The sequence below is a fragment of the Orbicella faveolata genome, unplaced genomic scaffold (assembly GCF_042242905.1).
Source record: "Orbicella faveolata isolate gen_17 unplaced genomic scaffold, um_ofav_v1 contig_25, whole genome shotgun sequence".
In the NCBI taxonomy this organism is placed as follows: domain Eukaryota; kingdom Metazoa; phylum Cnidaria; class Anthozoa; order Scleractinia; family Merulinidae; genus Orbicella; species Orbicella faveolata.
The window spans coordinates 17,828,097-17,846,381 of record NW_028301553.1 but is presented as its reverse complement, the minus strand read 5'-3'; the positions used below and the strand labels follow the sequence as shown (position 1 = coordinate 17,846,381).

At 39.1% G+C, this 18,285-nt stretch overlaps 2 protein-coding genes and 1 pseudogene across 5 annotated transcripts in view; 2 read left to right on the top strand and 1 right to left on the bottom strand.

The window, feature by feature from the left end:
* The first annotated feature begins 4,438 nt into the window (after positions 1 to 4,438).
* LOC149109221 (uncharacterized) lies at positions 4,439 to 5,474 on the top strand (annotated as a pseudogene).
* A 1,413-nt stretch (positions 5,475 to 6,887) lies between these two features.
* Positions 6,888 to 16,017, bottom strand: LOC110059920 (negative elongation factor A-like). Its single transcript, XM_020766638.2, has 10 exons — positions 15,599 to 16,017; positions 13,609 to 13,776; positions 12,545 to 12,640; positions 11,633 to 11,760; positions 10,965 to 11,031; positions 10,370 to 10,482; positions 9,731 to 9,874; positions 8,780 to 8,992; positions 8,080 to 8,179; positions 6,888 to 7,526 (listed from the first exon to the last, which is right to left on the bottom strand). The coding sequence occupies exons 1-10, from the start codon at positions 15,975 to 15,977 to the stop codon at positions 7,309 to 7,311; spliced, it is 1,626 nt and encodes a 541-aa protein (XP_020622297.2). The 5' UTR covers positions 15,978 to 16,017; the 3' UTR covers positions 6,888 to 7,308.
* A 12-nt stretch (positions 16,018 to 16,029) lies between these two features.
* The window catches only part of LOC110059904 (phospholipid-transporting ATPase IF-like), a 46,886-nt gene continuing 44,630 nt past the window's right edge, over positions 16,030 to 18,285 (top strand). For all 4 annotated transcript variants that reach the window (XM_089293810.1, XM_020766628.2, XM_089293811.1 and 1 more), the window contains exon 1: positions 16,030 to 16,248. In XM_089293810.1, the coding sequence (XP_089149936.1) occupies positions 16,216 to 16,248 (33 nt within the window). In that variant the 5' untranslated portion in view covers positions 16,030 to 16,215. The remainder of the gene's footprint in view (positions 16,249 to 18,285) is intronic.

The following is an 18,285-nucleotide window of genomic DNA, read 5'->3' as shown; positions in this document are numbered from 1 at the left end:
AGCAGTCTGAAAGGAATGCGTTTGGACGAAAACAAATTGGCGTTGTAGCTACTGCTGAACAAGTAGAAAACAGGGTTAGCCGAGGAAATGAAGTACTACAAGGACGGTTACACGGAATTGCCGGAGATGGCAGAGAAACAGTCGGAAAAGAAATATGAAGAAACGGCTCAGTAAAGCTGACTCCAAAGCCATTCACAGTTAAGGCCGTAGAACAGGCCTTAATCTTTTCAAAAATCCTGAATAAAAATTCTAGATCCTTTGAAGAGATGATCTTGTCATGCGAAAAATGTAGGAAAAAATACAAAACATATACCGGCGGATATGACCTACTAAGCGAAATCAAAGATCAACTTTGCTGCATGTCAAAATAAGCTGTATCAGTGCAAATATAAATCATGTACACAAGGGTAAATCGTAATGAAGGAAAAAAAAATTCTCTCGATTTTACATAATCCTGAAAACCGAGATCGAACAATTTCTGAAGGTTTTAAAGCAAAATATCAATTTACGTCGCGAGTTGAAAAGCTAATGTAATTTAGCGAGACTTACAGCGTGAAAATGGGACGTCGTTAAATTTTGGAAACACGTTAATTCTATTCTCAGTGTTAAATTCAAGAGATTATGGTCATTTTCTCTCGTAAATAGTGTTCCACCCTATCTGCGTGTTTGGTAAACTAAATTTCTCAAGCTTACCAGTTATCCAAACTGAAACAAGACAATTGAATGTAGCCGCGTAGAAATTTCAAGATTTAAGCTCAGGTTGAGAGGAACACTTGACGCTCAGGCTTTTACCAGAGCTCCTACATAAATTAGTCAGCTTCTTCATATTGCATTACAGCTAATGAAAAAAAAAAAAAAAAAATCACAAGACGACCTGAAATCTAGAATCTTCATTGTCAACTCTTAAAAAGATCTAAGCCCGAAAGTCCCCCACCCGAAAAATCCCCACCGGAAACCCTCTTCCCGAAAGCCCTCTCCGGTCGCTATTCAACACTCGTTAAAAACAGGACAAAATATGAAAAGGAAAATGATTCTTGTCAGGTAACCCCGAGCAACCGTAATATCGGCTGCAAAGAAGACTAAAATACAAATACGTGCACTAAAATACAACTCACAAACAGTGGTTAAACAATGTGTCTCACGTGTGACTTGGGTTGAGTGGCCAAACGGTGAAAAACTAACGTCGACTTGCGTGCAAATTTGATCTCGACCAAAGTGAGCACAGGTCATCGCAAGTCAACGCAGGTGCACGCAAGGCCTGGCCAAACGGACTCGCAAGTAGACCCAAGTTTTCACTGACTTGCGTGTACTTGCGAGATCGTTTGGCCAGGGCTTAAGTTGAATAATACGTTTCGACTGCAGCCTGAAAAAAGTTCTAGATTTTGAGTTAAGAAATTTTCCCCAGTACATCCATCGCAAGAAAAGTATTGTTTACTATGGTACAGATTAATATCGTACAATTCATAAATTGTAATCGCTTCTATTGAGCCGTGTATTTGTAAATTCATTTTTTCCCTGGAAAGGCCAGATACATGTATTCTTTTTGCTGATATTTGCCCTTAGTTGTTTCGGCGTGTTTATCACTGTACAGTACAGATCGTTTTACACAAACTGAAACAAATCGCGCTTTTAGCGAATCCTAAACAAACCTCTACAGAAAAAAGAGTGAACAGGTGACAGTCTGCTCTATCCTTCTTACCTCGCTTGCCTCGCAGACTCGCGCGAGCGTCGCGCCCTCCACTAAGGTAGCGTCCACACTGAGCTGGAAAATATGAAAACCAGCTTCATTTCTACGGTTACGCCTCCTGTGCACACTAATCCGTCACGAAAACGGAACTTTTCGAAAACGCTCTTCAAACTGGAGGAATTGCCGGCTTTTCGCTTTCGTGTGGACGGAAAATATTTTGAAAACGGAATTTTTCGAAAACGATTGCGTCACGATAATCATGTAATTCCCTGACTTAGTTTTGCTCAAACATAAATTCAAAATGACCGGTTATTTTATTGTTGCGTTTTTAAATTTCTCTGGCGTAGTGTGGACGGAAAACATTTGATTCGTTTTCAGAGTGAAACCTCCGTTTTCAAATTCCTCCGGCGTAGTGTGGACACGGCCTAATTCGTTATCTCTTTGTCTAGTCAACTTCGAAAACAGACTTGAAATAATGCTTTCAAAACTAGCACATAGTTTAGTTGACCCACATTCAATGTACTTTCGCGGTCATGTGATGAGTCAGGTGCTTTTCTGTCCTGGAATCGAGGTCGAGGACGCACCGTGTTTGGAAACTACCCTGGTTCGTTTGAGTCTGCGCCACTGTCCTGAGTCATAGTTCATTTCAAAGAGCATTTCTACCAACTGCATCTGCTGTGTTCCGTCTGATGCTGTCACGGTCTTCGTGTTTTCACTCAGCTTGATGGTAATTATTGGGCCTTGATGAGAACAAAGGGCAAAGATCGCATGTGGAATGGTCAAAAGATGTCGCCTATGCACGTAACACTCAAACTGGGTATAAACTGAGACGGGACAATTAAAGATTTCAAATCAAGATAATATATGAGAAAAGGAATTATGGCATTTAGGTAAATCCGTATTCTAAGAGCTTCAATTTGTATCTAATCCCCCAAATGTGCGTTATGCCTTAGCTTTCTGGACAAATTGCTTCCATTCATGGTCATACTCTTTGCTGGATGTGTTTGGTTTCCGCAGTGTATTCAAGTTCGACATACCGAATTCCGTTTATGGAAACAAAACAAAGAAGTGAAACTGACTTTTTTTACAAAACGTGATACAATAGCTTTATATTTGGGTCCATTTGCTTCTTTACAAATGTTAATTTTAGTCAATGAAATAATCAGAAACTAATTAACGTAAACCACAAATGGTCTTGTGTTTACCACCTAATTTCCTTCAAAGAAAGGAAACTTTAATCTTTCATGACCGAAAACTGGAGGCTTTAGCATTCACGTCTGCTTAGTTAACCCTTTGAATACCAACTACGCATATGCGTAATAAATGGTCGTGCTCTTTGTACCACTTGTGACGTCATCAATTTAAATGTCATCAGATATTCTTGATAAGCAGATAGTAGTGCTAGGCTAGCCCTTTCCGCACAATGGTCAGGTTTAGATATCGACGACATTCCGACGTCGCAAATCGAAAAACAACGTTATCAGTTTTGGTGCAAAAACGGTGGTAAAATGGTCCACAACGCCTATGATTGATCAAGGTCCATTTCTAGGCTTCGCCCGTAATTAACATCCAACTTTTCACTGCAGCCAGAAAGAACATACAATGCAAAAGGTAGCCAGTGTAAAAGGGCCGAGAAAAACAGAAAGGAAAGGGCCAACAAACGAAATTGAGAACGGTTAATGGCAAAAAAAAAAAAAAAAAAGAAAAGAAAAAGAAAAAAGTCCAAATTTTGGCTTATGCGCATGCGCGGACTTGAAGTTTTGCTCAATTTTGTACCTAATCCTCGAAAAATCTCTCCTTTTAGTAAAAAAAAATCTTTTTTAGCAAAACTTAGGCTTATTTAGCGTCGTGGCAGCTAAAAAAACCTGACTAAACGGTTAAAAACGGTATTTTTTGGCGAAAGTTTGGTATTCAAAGGGTTAATAAACTCTCGTCCGAGAGAATTAGAAAAAATATTTTCCGTGCGTTAACTTTTAAGTAAGTCATATTCATTTACTAACTTTGTTTAGCCTTTTGAACAAGATTAGTAACATACGATTTCCTCGTTAAAAGCATCTTTGTTAAATTGCCGTGTTTCAGCTGCATATTCTAGTGGAATTCCGGTTTTAGAGGCCAAGAATAATTAACAGTTATTTACCGAAGTAGAGGTAAGTATCCAAAACTTTCACCGACACGGACACTTAGTATGCGGCAGTGGTATTTTACAGAACGCCGAACGCTGAGTGTACTGTTTGCTTGCGGTTAGCTTTTATTTGTTGGAAAGGGCCAAATACAATATAATGGTGTCGTTTTTCAACAAATAAAATCTAACCGCAAGCAAACATGAGTGAATCTAGCCACAACTGAACAAACACTTCCGATTTGGGGCACTTTGGCGTTCGCTGATTAGTATGTACCACAATAATTAGCAGACCAAAACATAACTATTTCTGACAATGGGACAAGTGGTCGGAAATTTCAAAATCCCTGCACGTCGTAGAATAAAATAATACTTTGTTAATCAATTCCGAGTTAACCAATCAGAACGCGTGAAAAGCACTATTCATCTGTCTGGTATATACTGATCAAAGTTAAAATTAACACTGACAATCATTTTCAAAATGTGATACAATAGTTTACTTACTGTCATACAGATGTAAATTCTAGCCGATAAAATAATCATACATTTTATTCAGTTGAAGCACAAACAAATTAGCAGTCAAGCTGTTCAGAACAACTTCTCATTCGTGAGCAACACGAACAAGCGAAAACATGAACCATACCACAATCGATAGCTCGTTACTCAGTTGTGGCCCAGTGCCATCTCTTCCTCTGCCAATTCAAGTCCCGAGAGAATCACTCTGGCTCTTCATGCCGAAATCATCTTCAGAATCGCCGTTAACGCTCTAAGCTGTCCTTTCGTCATTTTGTTGAACATCTTAGTGATGGTGGCAGTGAAAACCAGACGTCAGCTTCCGACCAAATCTAACGTGTCACTTGCCTGTTTAGCCACAACTGACCTTGTTGTGGGACTTGTTGTTCAACCTCTGCAAATCGCTAGTGGTAACTTCGTGCTCAAAGGCGGGCTTGACATAATTTGCCAGCTATCCAAGATAATAAGGGCTATTACCACAAGGTGTACCATAGCGTCGTTTAATCATTTCGTTTTATTAAGTGGAGAGCGTTATCTCGCTATTAAACACTCTTTCGCATACGAGCACCTTGTTACCGGAGTACGTATCATCATAGCCTTTGGTCTGCCGTGGGCTGCCGCGATCCTTCTTCCAACAGATGACTTCTGGCCAACAAACTTACAATTTGTCGTAACATTAGTAGCTACTGTTATGTTGTTTATCTTTCTTCCCTTAGTCGTTTATTTTAATGTTTGTACTGCTCGCAATTTTCCTGTGCTATTTGCGGGTAAATATCTCTATTATCATCATTACATTGTTTGAAGACAGCATCTCTATTAATGTAAAATATATCATGTTTGATCTTGTTACTTTATTTCCCGTACTGAATTCGCTGTTTAATCCGCTGATTTACGCTGTTAGAATAAATTATTTCCGCGTGGCTTTCATTCAGTTGTTGTTGAGGAAAACCTTTGCACAAGCCGAGCAGTTTGAAAGGAGTACGTTTGGACGAAAACAAATTGGCGTTGTAGCTACTGCTGAACAAGGAGAAAACTGAGTTAGCCGAGAAAATGAAGTGCTACAAGGAATTGCTGGAGACATTGAATAATTTGGACAAAGAGATACAGTCGGCTTAGAAATATGAAGAAATGGTTCAGTAAGGTCAACTCTACAGCCATTCCCAGACTTCTCAGTTAAGGCCGCAGAGCAGGCCGTAGACTTTTCTAAAATCTTGAATAAAGATTTTGGATTTTTTGTGGAGATTATCTTGCCATGCGAAAACCATAGTTAACCATGCGAAAACGTAGGAAAAGAATACAAACCATCCCCCGGCGGTATGACCTTGTAAGAAAGAGATAGAACTAGAAATCAAAGATCAACTTTGCTGCATGTCAAAATCGGCTGTATCAGTGAAAATTGAAATCACTAACACAAGTGTAAATCGTAGTAAAGGAAAAAAAATATTTTCTCTTGATTTTACAAAAAGTATACCTCATCCTGAGAACAGAGATCTCACGATTTCTGAAAGTTTTAAGATATGGAAAAATATCAGTTTACGTCGCGAGTTACAACATAAAAATAAATGTATTTAGAGCAAGACCGAAGGCGTTAAAATGGGACGTCATTAAATTTCAAATACCTTAATTTTGATCTCAGGGTTAAATAGTGTTTCTCCCTATCTGAGTGTTTGTCAACTTTCTCAAGCTTACCAATTATCTAAACTGATACAAGACAATTAAATGTAAACGCATAGAGATTTCATTAAAGCTCACGTTGAGAAGAACATTTGACGCTCAGCATGTATTTAATAGCACAAAAAATAGTTAGCTTACAGCTAATGGAAAGAAATCACAAGATGATCTAAGATCTAGAATCTTCAATGCCATCACTGAAAAAGACCCAAGTCCGGAAGCCCCCCTCCCGGAAATCCCCACCGGAAGTCCCCTTCCAGAAAGCCCCCTCCGGTCGCTGTTTAACAGACCCTCGTTAAAGACAGGACAAAATATCAAGAGGAAAATGATTCTTCTTAGGTAACTCTGGATGACAGAAATAACGTCTGCAAAGGAGACTAGGGTGTGTACTAAAAAAACGACTCACAAACAATGGTTAAACAATGTGTCTCATGAGCGTCCGTTACCCGAACAAGGACCCCTGCGTGCAAATATAAGGCGCACGGTGAATAATTTAAACGAGAGATATAACCTTGATAACCTTTATCAGGAAAGCCGATCAGGCCACGGTCAAACGTCGAACATTAGACGAGTCAAGACTAATGCGATTTTTTGCTCATTTGACTTGGGTTGAGTGACCAAACGGTGAAAAACTAACGTCGACTTGCGTGCAAATTTGATCTCGACCAAAGTGAGCGCAAGTCATCACAAGTCAACGCAGGTGCACGCAAGGCCTGGCCAAACGGACTCGCAAGTAGACCCAAGTTTTCACTGACTTGCGTGTACTTGTGAGTCCGTTTGGCCAGGGCTTAAGTTGAATAATACGTTTCGACTACAGCCTGAAAAAAGTTCTAGATTTTGAGTCAAGAAATTTTCCCCAGTATATCCATCGCAAGAAAAAGATAGTTTAGTATGGTATGGCTTGATATCGTATGGTACACTTTATTTAAATTTGACAATTCATAAATTATATGCTGTTCTTCTGGTTAGTGTATCTATAAATTCATTTTTTTTTTTCAGGAAAGGCCAGATACATGTATTCCTTTTGCTGAGATTTGTCCTTAGTTGTTTCACCGTGTTTACCATTGTGCAGTAGAGATTGTATTACACAAAATGCAGCAAATCGCGTTTTTAGCGAATCCTAAACAAGCCTCTACAGAAAAAAGGAGTGAAAAGGTCAGAGTCTTCTCTACTCTTCTTGCCTCGCTCGCCTTGCAGACTCTCGCGAGCGTTGCGAATGTCTAGTCAACTTCGGAAACAGACTTGAAATAATGCTTTCAAAATTAGCACATAGTTTAGTTGACCCCCATTCAATGTATTTTCGCAGTCATGTGATGAGTCAGGTGCTTTTCTGTCCTGGAGTCGAGGTCGAGGACGCACCATGTTTGGAAACTACCCTGGTTCGTTTGAGTCTGCGCCAGTGTCCTGAGTCATAGTTCATTTCAAAGAGCATTTCTACCAGCTGCATCTGCTGCGTTCCGTCTGATGCTGTCACGGTCTCCGTGTTTTCACTCAGCTTGATGGTAATTATTGGACCTTGATGAGAATATGGTTTCTCTGCGAGGAAAGAAGGACAAAAATCAAAGCAAATAAGTAAGGTGAAAGTACTAACAGTTCTTCAAGCAATGAACAACTGCAAACATAAAAGCATGGCCTCGGTATCGTGTACAAAAACAAAATTATATCAGTAAAAACCCGACCAAACAGAAGAAGTGTGAAATGAAACAGGCTGGAAGACAAAACGAAAACCAAAAACTATGGCCGAGAATGCTTATATCATACCTTGGGTAAAAAGTGTGTGACTTACGCTAGCCATGTGGCGTTACTTGTCTACACGTATTTCTGGTACTACTCAGCAACAGACCATACAGCTAAGTGCATGTACGTTTGCAGGCTAAACAAACCACACAGGATTTTACAAGACCACGAGCCGTATAGCCAGTGACCAATCAGCGACATAAGTTTATAATGAGTTACTGCAGATTAAAGACCTTTCAATTTTGACCAGTTCTACTTTATGAGGAACATGAAACCTTTGTATCGATTAATAGTTAAATCTAGTTGACTCGTTTCCTTCCTAATAACAATGAGTAGTCCATGGTTTCTTTACCTCTTGCGCCGGCCATAAATCCCAAAATGAGCGCCTTTTCTGCTCGACTCACACGGTTTGCATTCTTGAACATTTCATGAGCAGCTAACATTTGCTCTCGCTGAAAAACAAATGGGGGTTTCTTGGTTTACAAGTCTCAAAAACCAACAGTAATTCACACACTGATAATGAAAAACTAATCTTTCATTTTGACCTAATGCATATTTGTCATTCTTTAATCAAAACTACTGAAACGTTGCCGAGCGATCAGCTCCTAAATGAACTGTTGTGCTTACGAGGAGAGAAGTGAAGAAAGAAACGAGCCGCTGTAACGGATATAGCTCTGGGTGAGGGCTTGCACAACGGGCTAACGCTGTGATAAGGCGTGCTCGTTTGCGCGGCGGGGGTTTGGCGGGGGGTGGGGGGTGGGGGGAGAAAGGGAAAAGAAGGAACCTCTTCCACCGTGGCGAAAAAAAAAGAGAAAGCCTGATTTGTGGATAGGATGTTAGCTTACTATAGTAGACTTTTCTTTGAGAACTAATAGTAAGGCAGGTCTAAAAGAGGGTATTGATTTAAGGGTCAAGACATAATTAGGGTAGGAAAAATCACAGATTTTGGTCTTAAATAGGGTAAGGGTCTTGGGAAGCGGGCCGCACACCCCCACCCGATGTTTCTCGGAGTACCCCCCGATGAGAGAGTTTCAGTACAGTAGCGTACTTACTGTCAGGGTAAGCTGGCGCTTGTTAGCTTGTTGCTGTTGCTGCTGAGTGTTAGCAGACCCAGGGGAAACTGCAGCAGGAACTCTTGTTGAATCCGCACTGACAGCTGGGGTTGTAGAACTCGAAGAACCTGCCGCCATTGCCGCCGCCGCAGCAGCAGCCTGCTTTTGTTGTCGCTCTCTCATCATTAACTGACGCTGTTGTTCCATATGCATCTAATAAAGCATAATTTTATACAATAATTAATCTCTTTTCTCACTGGGTGAGAACCTATAGTGACTCTCCAAATCAGCACATGCGATAGCAATAAATTAAACTGCTTGCAAACCAGTGGATGCATGCCGGGAAGGAATAATTTTCAAGGCGTCACGTAGGATCCCTCAGCATTTTGTAAAGATGCACCCATCGTAGGAGATAGCGTTGTGCGCCACAGGGAAATGTACGTTAGTCGTTTTTCTTACCTCTCACTTGATTTCCAGAGATCACAAAAACCAGCTCACGAAATAATTGTTAGTTTTGACAGTGACTTTAGAATTTAAACTCAAATGTCCGAGAGTTCTTATTTAGGTAAAAAGCACCATCTTCCCCTCTTTACCCCAAGCATTCTCGTCCCCAGAGCCACGTGTCCCTCTCAGCCGGAGGGGCCTTGGTACAAGGAAAAGGTGGCTTTGGAGACACATGATTTGATTGGCTAGATTCTTGGTCTAACATTTTCACTAATTCCACGCTGGTTTCTTTCCCATACTTAGCCACAGATTGATCTTTAAGTAAAACTGATGTTAAGGCCCCGGCAGTTAAGAGGAACAGGTGGCTCTGAGGACGAGAATGTGAATGCCTGCAGACAGTCTTGGAAGCACAGAGGCTCTCATTATCAATTATCTGCAGTGGTGGCTCGAACACTGGGAAGTACATGCAACAGAGGAAGAAAAAACAAAGAAAGAAGAAGAGCTGACCTCCAACTCTCTCTTGAGGTTAATAGTACTCTCACTGAGTGTATCTGCAGTGGAAGACTGGGTCGAGACGCTCTGTGGTGCATAAGACGGAGTGGATGATGGAGGTGCCATGCTTGGTGTTGGTGTCTCTGGGCTTGAGGGAGGCTTCAAAAAGAATTCAAAATACCATAATATTACGTAAATTCTAAACTTAAGAAAGCTAGAGGCTAAACCGATTGACCTACGGGAGAAAACTCTAGTTTACTTTGCCACACGCATAGTTGAAAATAATTAAATAAGGTTGTTAATAATAACAGGAAATATTCAAGATGTTCTAATACACTTGAATATGTTAGAGGTTTCCCTCTCATTGCCCAAGAAAAAAAAGGCATGCAGCTAGATTTGTACAAGCATTTGCTCACAAATGTAAATATTTTTATCAGGCCTCATCTTTATTAATTCAAAACTAACAATGTCAATAAAAGCCAGACCATTCTATCATTTCTTCCTTATTTCAGAGAAAATAAGTTATTTACACTGTAGTGCTTCTGAGATAAAGAAGATAATATTACATTTTCTCTCTTGATTCTCTTAGCTTTTTTAGGCCAGTGTGATGTGTCATATTCACAAAAACGTTACATAACTTATTGAGAGGATTACCTTGTTTGGTTGAGACACAGGTGCAAGACCTGCAGCATAATCTGGTGTGCTCGGTTCTGCTGGTTTAGTGTTGTCTAGTTTTTTGTGTTTTGCATCTTCTCCTTGCTCTGATTCTACAATTAATATTAAAATCACAATCACCAAGTTAGACTACATGTACCTTGTTCACGATAAATTGGAAGCTGCAAAACTGGCCCCCTGTAAGAGGTATACTGGCCTAATAGCTACACTGTAGTGTGCCAGACTCTGGTTCAAGTCCTAACGTGAGTTACCGTATTGTATACTAGGGCAAGACTCTTAAATACTCTGACTTGGCCTCTACACAGGTGTATCAATTACATGTAGTACCAGTGATTAAATGCTGGCGGTAACCCTGCGATGAACTACAGTAGCATCCCATCCAGGGGGAGTAGAAATACTCCTAGCTTCTTCATACTATAAGATACAACTATAAGTGCCAACCCAATGAGCTATCAGGCTTGAATGCAGGCTTGAAACCTGAAACCTGCAGTCACAATTCCTTCCTGCTTGAACATGTAAGTTCAAAAGTTTTGCTTGAATGAGACTGTTAAAGATTTAGACTTGATAACTTTACCTGCCAGTTTCTTTCTCCTTTTGAGTTCCCTGCCACCTCCAATAGGCTGCTCATTTATGTCTAAAAGCTGGTGAAAATTCCCACAGTTGAAATCAAAACTACTGGAATGTTACTGGGCGATTAGCTTCTAAAGAAACTGTTGTGCTCAGGACAGGAGGCATGTGAAGAAAGAAAAAACTAGAAAGTTGATGTTTCAAGCATTAGCTCTGGTCAGGGTTTGCACAATGGGTTAATGCTAACATGTGATGAGGTATTCTCGTTTTTGTGGCGGGGGCCGGACCCAGGTTTGAATGGTCAGGTGGAAGACAGATGATTTATCTGGCAGTATTCTACCTACATGTGTATGAGTTGCATTCAACTGCATAGGTTGGTTGTCACTGGATTTGAGTATGTTTAAATCCTCTGATACACAATCTACATGTATCTGTTGGATCACTGATCAACATGGTAAACCTCAGTTCCACTACATGATAGGTAAATATCATTGTCAAATAGAATAATTACAGAAAATCTTCTAGCGGTATTTAGTGTTGAAAGACAATTTCTGTCTGGTTGAGAGCTATTTTGAGTAAGATGGTGCAAAAACGTTTTGTGATTTATGACATAATTTAGCAAAGCTAATAGCAAGTTTAGCACTTTCACGCTGGACAGCAGTGACAGATACTTACCTTTGTTCTTCCATGGTGTTTAAGCGTGGCAGCAGAGATGATGCTTCTGGATGAACCACTTGATGGAGTTGTTCTGCTGGGTGTTGGACGGAAACTTGAGGAGCTGGACATTCTTGGTGTTACTCTTACTGCGATCACGGCAAGACAAAGATGAATAAACTTAGGACCACCAAACTATTGCATGTTTACATTCACAGCAAATATCCCATGTTGTGTATGTTCTGGCTGCATTCCTTTCAGATTTGTCACATCAAGTTCAATGATCAAAGATCACTTGAATGGTGCATCAAAGGAACAGATGAATCCTTGTTCTACTGCTTCCTTTGATGCACTATGATCCAAGCACTTGATCTTGGATCCTTGATCCTTATATATCTGGATCATCCCAAAGGAATGCATCCTTTGTCTTCCACCTAACATGTTGAGTGAAATCCCAGAGAAAAAAACATGCTAAATTTCCAGGAGTTGTACAATGCATGTATATTGTACATGTAAATGGAAAGAATTTTTAAAATAAATCACATACCTAGAGATTTGTAAAGCAAAACCACAGTAACTCTGATTTTATTTTGACACTCAATTGAAAGCCTCACTAATAAGGCCACTATTAATAAATACAGCGAAACCCTGATTTTTCGAATGGTTTGAAAAATCAGCTTAAGAAATTGGGAGGGGGGGGGGAGGAAGGGGGGGGGCTTAAAATTACAGTGTTCCACTGAGGAGACGGAAATGACTTTTCGTTCAAGTTACTGAGAACTTTGAAAAATCTAGGGTACGAGAAATTGGGATTCCAATGTATGAATTCTACACTAACACTGTATCTTCAAGCAAACATTTAGTACAACATTTATAGCAGTTAACCGATAGTAAATGGACACTCTCTTTTCAATGAAGCAGGGCAGTTCCACTTACCAGGGGCTTCAAACTTCTTGGAAGGAGATTGAAGTTTGTGTCCTGAGCTCAGAGGGGTTCCAAGTCCTTTCTTGTGAGCTGATATAGCTTCACTGGCTGAAAATGCAATGGAAATGGTTTATGGCACACTTACTTGGATACAGAACTACACAATGTCCCTGAGTGATAGATGCTTAGTAATTGTACAATTCAAGCTTTCATGCATGTGTGTTTGCTATTACTGTTGTTACATGACATTTCCCTCTATTGCTGATAGATTAGTAGTATAAAACATCAGGTAAAATTTAAGGCTTTGCACAGATGGTTGCAATGTATTATGTTGTAATAACAGCTCAGCTTAAATTTGTTTTGAGGCTTTTGTCTTTTGCTGTAGAGCCAACTATCAGTTTTCCACTAATGCTATCCTTTATAAATTTGTCTGAGGATATGAGAGATTAATAAAATTGTAGCAACTACCTTCAACCATAAACAGGCTCCCCTGAGCATTATCGAGCATTATCCAGGCTAATCTGGCTGCTTTTCAGGGCAAGTGGAGTGAAAATCTGAAAATGTGCAGTCTGTAAATGTACACTGGTTAACCTGAGTAGCAATCCAGTTAGCCTGAATAATGCTCAGGTTAGCATGTGTACAGTTAGCTCTCAATAATGATACTGGGTTGGTGGTTATTTTTTGTTTTCACTGTTTTGAGTTTAGTACATGCACAATGAAATGAAATGAAATGTAATGTAATGAAATGAAGTGAAATGAAATGAAATAAAATAAAACGTAATGAAATGAAATGAAATGAATTGAAATGAAATGGACTGAAATAAAATGAAATAAAATGAAATAAAATGTAATGCAATGTAATGTAAATCTTAAGAAAATTGTTTTATTTTTAAATGTGTTGCTTTATAAATTGTTCATTTGAGCAGACCCTGCAACTCAATTTGGATGCCCACTTTTCAAATCTTGGATAAAAACCTGTGTCCCATAACAGAGATTCAACTACATTATATTTCTCTACATAAGAAGGATACAAATTGTTATAAGCAGCTCTCAAGATAATGCAAAGATGGATGTACCTTTCTGTGTGAGCTCTGCTCTGAGTGCAGCAGACTTTGGTTTTCTTCGAAGAGTGAAGTGTTTTGGAAGGGGAGGCTGGGGTCCTACCATTGCAACAAGTGCTGTTCTGTTTAAATACAGACATTCCAGAGGAAGGAGACTAGATCCACCATCAGGAAGGCTTGCAACTAACATTGACAAGGAATACAAGCAATAAAATATTGTAGATGATCAGTATATCCAGCCACCTGTTAATCTATATTGCCAATGTAATAGCTTGGCATTAACATAAAATGACATACAATGGTCATGTATGTACACCGGAAGACTTATCCATGTAACCCTTCTCCAGTTCTGTACAAGGTCAAAAATCAGTCAACAAACGAGAGATATATCTTCGGGTCCTTTTATTCATTTTGCTCCAAAACACCATCAGTATTTCCGCCAGACCGCGCCATTGCAGGAATCCCACGTTGGAATCAGATATGGCCCCCAGAAAAACGAAAAAAGGGCCAATTTGGCCCTTTCTAAAGATAGGTTCGTAGGCTATTTGAATCGCCAATGCAACTAACATTTCATCCTTGGCAACCAAAAATTCTGGTTTAGTCCCCATAATGGCAACTACATTTCTCTGTGTTGATGATCAACAACGGTTATTTTGTCACACAAAATGTCCTTCTAGAAAATCATATTGAAAACATTCAACATTCTAAAACATGCAACATAAGAAAAGAAGCCAATCCGTCCTTTTGCTTTGCTGTGCTGTTTGCTGCATTGATTCTCTCACATTGGAAAACTTCCAAATGGCTGACCATGTTACAAAAAAACGCCCTATTATGCATTGCAAAACCTTGGTCATTGACTACGTCATGTACGCCTAAGGATTGTTCTTTTGTAATGCACGGATCCTTCATACTGGTATCCAATTCAAAAGAAACTTTATAGAGTAAAAACACTTATAAAAGCACTTACTATTAAATTTTCTCATAGACCCTAATAAGCTGCTTTATTTTCCTTGGTACCCTGATGCATTTTTTCCTTCTGTAGCTTTCAATTTATTTGCCCCTTTCCTAAAAATTGGCCCCTAAAAAAGACCTCCAGGGGCCAATTTGGCCCTCAAGTAAAATTTTCTGGCTGAAACACTGCACTATGAACCTACATGATTTATATACATGCATCTTGACTTTTTCAGAGACCAAATTTGAAATTGTTGATCAGAATGCCAGGAACAAAATCTATAGACCTGTACATGTACCTTTTTTGCTGTAATAGCAATATTTAGGGAAAGCAAATTCAATTGCAAGGTTGTTTGTATTTAGAAAGGTTCTCTCCCACTAAGGTCGACCTGTTAAATGAGAAATCTCATGAGCTGGGCTATTATCACAAAGAAACAACAAAAACTGAATTTGTGCTAAAGAAACTTGCTTATACAGTTCTGTTTCTGATAAATCAAAGGCATAAAGGTAAGCTCTGAAATACGATGGGATTTTTTGGGCCATAATTTGTTTTTACTGACAACTTCAAGCTTCATGTATGACTGGTTACGCCACTCAATTTTGAACCAATCATGAGTGCCATTATATAAAAAATGCATTACAGTAATTTATGCATTAGGTTTAGCACATTAGGAGAATGCAGTTTGAATCAGCTGCTGCTCCAATGTCTCATAATGTGAAAGACACTGCTGAACTTCTCGTTGTGTGCAGTACCTAATTAAAATTGCTGAACCAAACTGGTTCAAATGCCGCTCTTCTGCCATACCTAACTCATCAGTTGGGTTCGGCAGAGAAGTGGAATGGGCCTTATTTATCATGTTTCCTTCATTTATGCGACAGATAATTATTCTTCACTCATCAAGTGTAGTTTTATCCTTCTCAAGTTTGCACTTCCTATGGCCACAGCGTCGTAAAAAAGAGCTTAATTAAAACATAAAATAAAAATAAATTAAATTGAAAACCATGGCCATACACTCACGCATGTACATAAAGCCAATAAATAGTTCATGTTTACCAGTCTTCTTGATTTCCTCTGCCACCTCTCTAAACACGGGGCTCACGTGCTCCAGATGAACATTCAGCATTCCTGTACTCGGGTAATATTTCAATATCTCTGATAAAACCCGAACCCATTCGTCTTCGTCCTGGCTGCCAATCTCAAATATTTCGCTCATTTCACTGTTCGTTTCCTCGATCACTCGGCGAGGTAAGTGAAGGAAAGCCATCAATAATTTTACTTTCACTTGAGTCTCAAGCCTATGAAAACACTCTGGGATATTACGGAGAACATCCTGAGTTAATAAAGAGCGTAAGCTACTACCAGACCACGAATCATCTGTGGATAATTTGTTATGAAGCCACAAAGCCGTGTCTGCCTGCCGCACAGACGCCATGTTTGTTCGTCGCACAAAATACTACCCCTGGGAGTGACCCTCGGGAAACTGTTTAAGGGGAGGTTTCCAAGCAAATTGGGTATCTTCTGCAGTCTTCCGCATTGATGAGTATCTTTGGAACTGCACAGGTGGAATAACAGTGAGCGGAAAGGAAATTCAGAATGATAATATTGTGATTTGGATACTTCATTGTACAGTAACTTGCTTTGTTGGTGTAAAGGAAGGAAGCCAACTCTAAATGTCTTTTGGAAGACTGAAGAATCGTCTGCTGGTAAGTGACTAATTTACTAGCGCTGCCTGGCGCTCTACACCTTCGCTTTGCACGTGATCGAAGTGATTGCCGGGATGAACATAGTATGCATAAGGATAAAAAACATCAAAGAAACCTGCTTTTTTTAGTACACCTTGACGCAGCTCTCAAAGATGTGGCGTTGTTCTAAATTATTAAGCAGAAACGTCTAGTTTCTGTTGTCAACGCTGTGCGCGATCTAGTGGAACTTGTATATAACGTTTTGTTTGCGTGAATACATTTTACATGTACATGGAAGTCTGAAACTTTGTTAGCAGAGATATGTTTCACTTTCAGGGAGGAAAAAATTATATCCACATTTGTTTGGAAAACTGTTCGTTAATACGGAGAGTTTTACGTTGCTGTTTTGGCGTGAGGAAAGTAATTTTGTGACCAGTGTTTGTGTTCTGTAGTGATGGAGACAATTTGCGGAGCCGTCAACAGCGGTTTTCAAATTTACTTAATGCATAGCGTATTTCACAATACATGCTTTCCAAATTTTTGTGAAAATTCTATGGCTATTATGTTTTGCACTAAGCTTAAGCTTACAACACACACGGGAATTTTAAAAGCTTAGGTTCAAGTTCCGCTAATTCTAAAATAAACCAGATGACTCCAGCTTTTGTGCTTTGTGTTGTAAATGTTTTAGTAATTAAGGCCTTTGTTTTCTTTTTCGCGTTTCTTGTGTGAGAGTCCTTAACAGTTAAGCTGTGGTTCTTCAAGTGTTAGAAGACATTATAAATGGTTTTGGCGGTTGCTCAGGAGGATCGAGTGGGTCAACAAAATTAATATTTTATGTGACCGTGAATTCAGTCGCATCTCTGGTGCGCTTGAAACTGAAAGTCATGTAAAGCTAATTATTTCTACCGGAACATAAGCTTAACTCAAGTTATTTAGCATTTAAAAAAGTTCCTCTGTGAATTGTCTTTACATTTTAGGTTTTATTGTAAAACGTGAGGACTTGTTTTAGTGTTTAATTAATAATTTATGCGGATTTCTTTCTTTGTGAAAACCATGGCAATTCCCTATGTTTTGACAAAATTTGAAATTATTCTTAGTTCAGAACTGCTGGAAATAAGAATGACAGGGAAACACCAAATGATATGCCCATCCTGCAGTGCACCTTGCATTAAAAAACATACTTATTTAAGATAAAAAAAAAATAATGGTTTAGTTTTTGCATACAATTATGCTGAATATGTACCAAGTATCTGGACCTGATAATTGAAGAGTAGATAAAAACAAAGTTGTGAAATTTCAACAAAATATTAATAACTTGTTGTACACAAACAATGCTGCTTAAAAAACCTGAATAACAAATTTTAACATAAATTTAATTTATGCTCATATCTTATTTACATTAGATACTGACAGGTACATGTATTAGTTAGTTTCCATAGAAATTCCATGTATAAATAAATACAGATAAACTGAATGCATTATGTGTCATATTTAGAGCAAGGACTTTTAGATAGTGGAAATGCAATAAAAAAAGGCCAAAGATAAATGATTTGTAAGATAGGTCCAATCTGCACAAGCAGTCAAAATTGCAATTGCCCGTGACAAAATCTGGGGATGAATTTTGTCATGACAATTTTTGTCTTGTCTGTTGCATCCACATTGACTGTGGTGAAAGTCGTCAAATTCTGTTAACACTAGTTTTGCAACACGCATGAGAAATAACGGAGATGCTAAAATCCATGACAAGATAAACACAATTTTGTTTATTTAAACGATTTTGTCCAGTTTTTACCCAGGACAAATTTGTCGGCGGTACGTTGGAAGATTTGCCTGCTTCGGCCAAAATTTGTCAAGTCATGACAAACCATCCGCACTTGTAGCGTGTCGGTGATGACAGAAAATTTGTCTAAATGAACAACTTTTTTGCTATTGTGGATCGGCCCATAGTGAAGATGTGAACTCGAATGGAGAGGATGACAGCCTTTGTCAACTGTGGAGGGGGGATATTAATGAAGGCCAAAGAATGAAAGTTGGTTGCTAACAGCATTGTTAATTTGC

Bases quoted from the DNA above. Each gene is read 5' to 3' on its own strand.
- LOC110059920 (XM_020766638.2), bottom strand. From the start codon at position 15,977: ATGGCGTCTGTGCGGCAGGCAGACACGGCTTTGTGGCTTCATAACAAA. The intron at 8,993-9,730 runs GTCAGCTCTTCT...ATGCTTTATTAG, and splicing joins ACCTCAAGAGAGAGTTGGAG to ATGCATATGGAACAACAGCG. The intron at 7,527-8,079 runs GTAAAGAAACCA...CTTTCCTCGCAG, and splicing joins ATTTATGGCCGGCGCAAGAG to AGAAACCATATTCTCATCAA.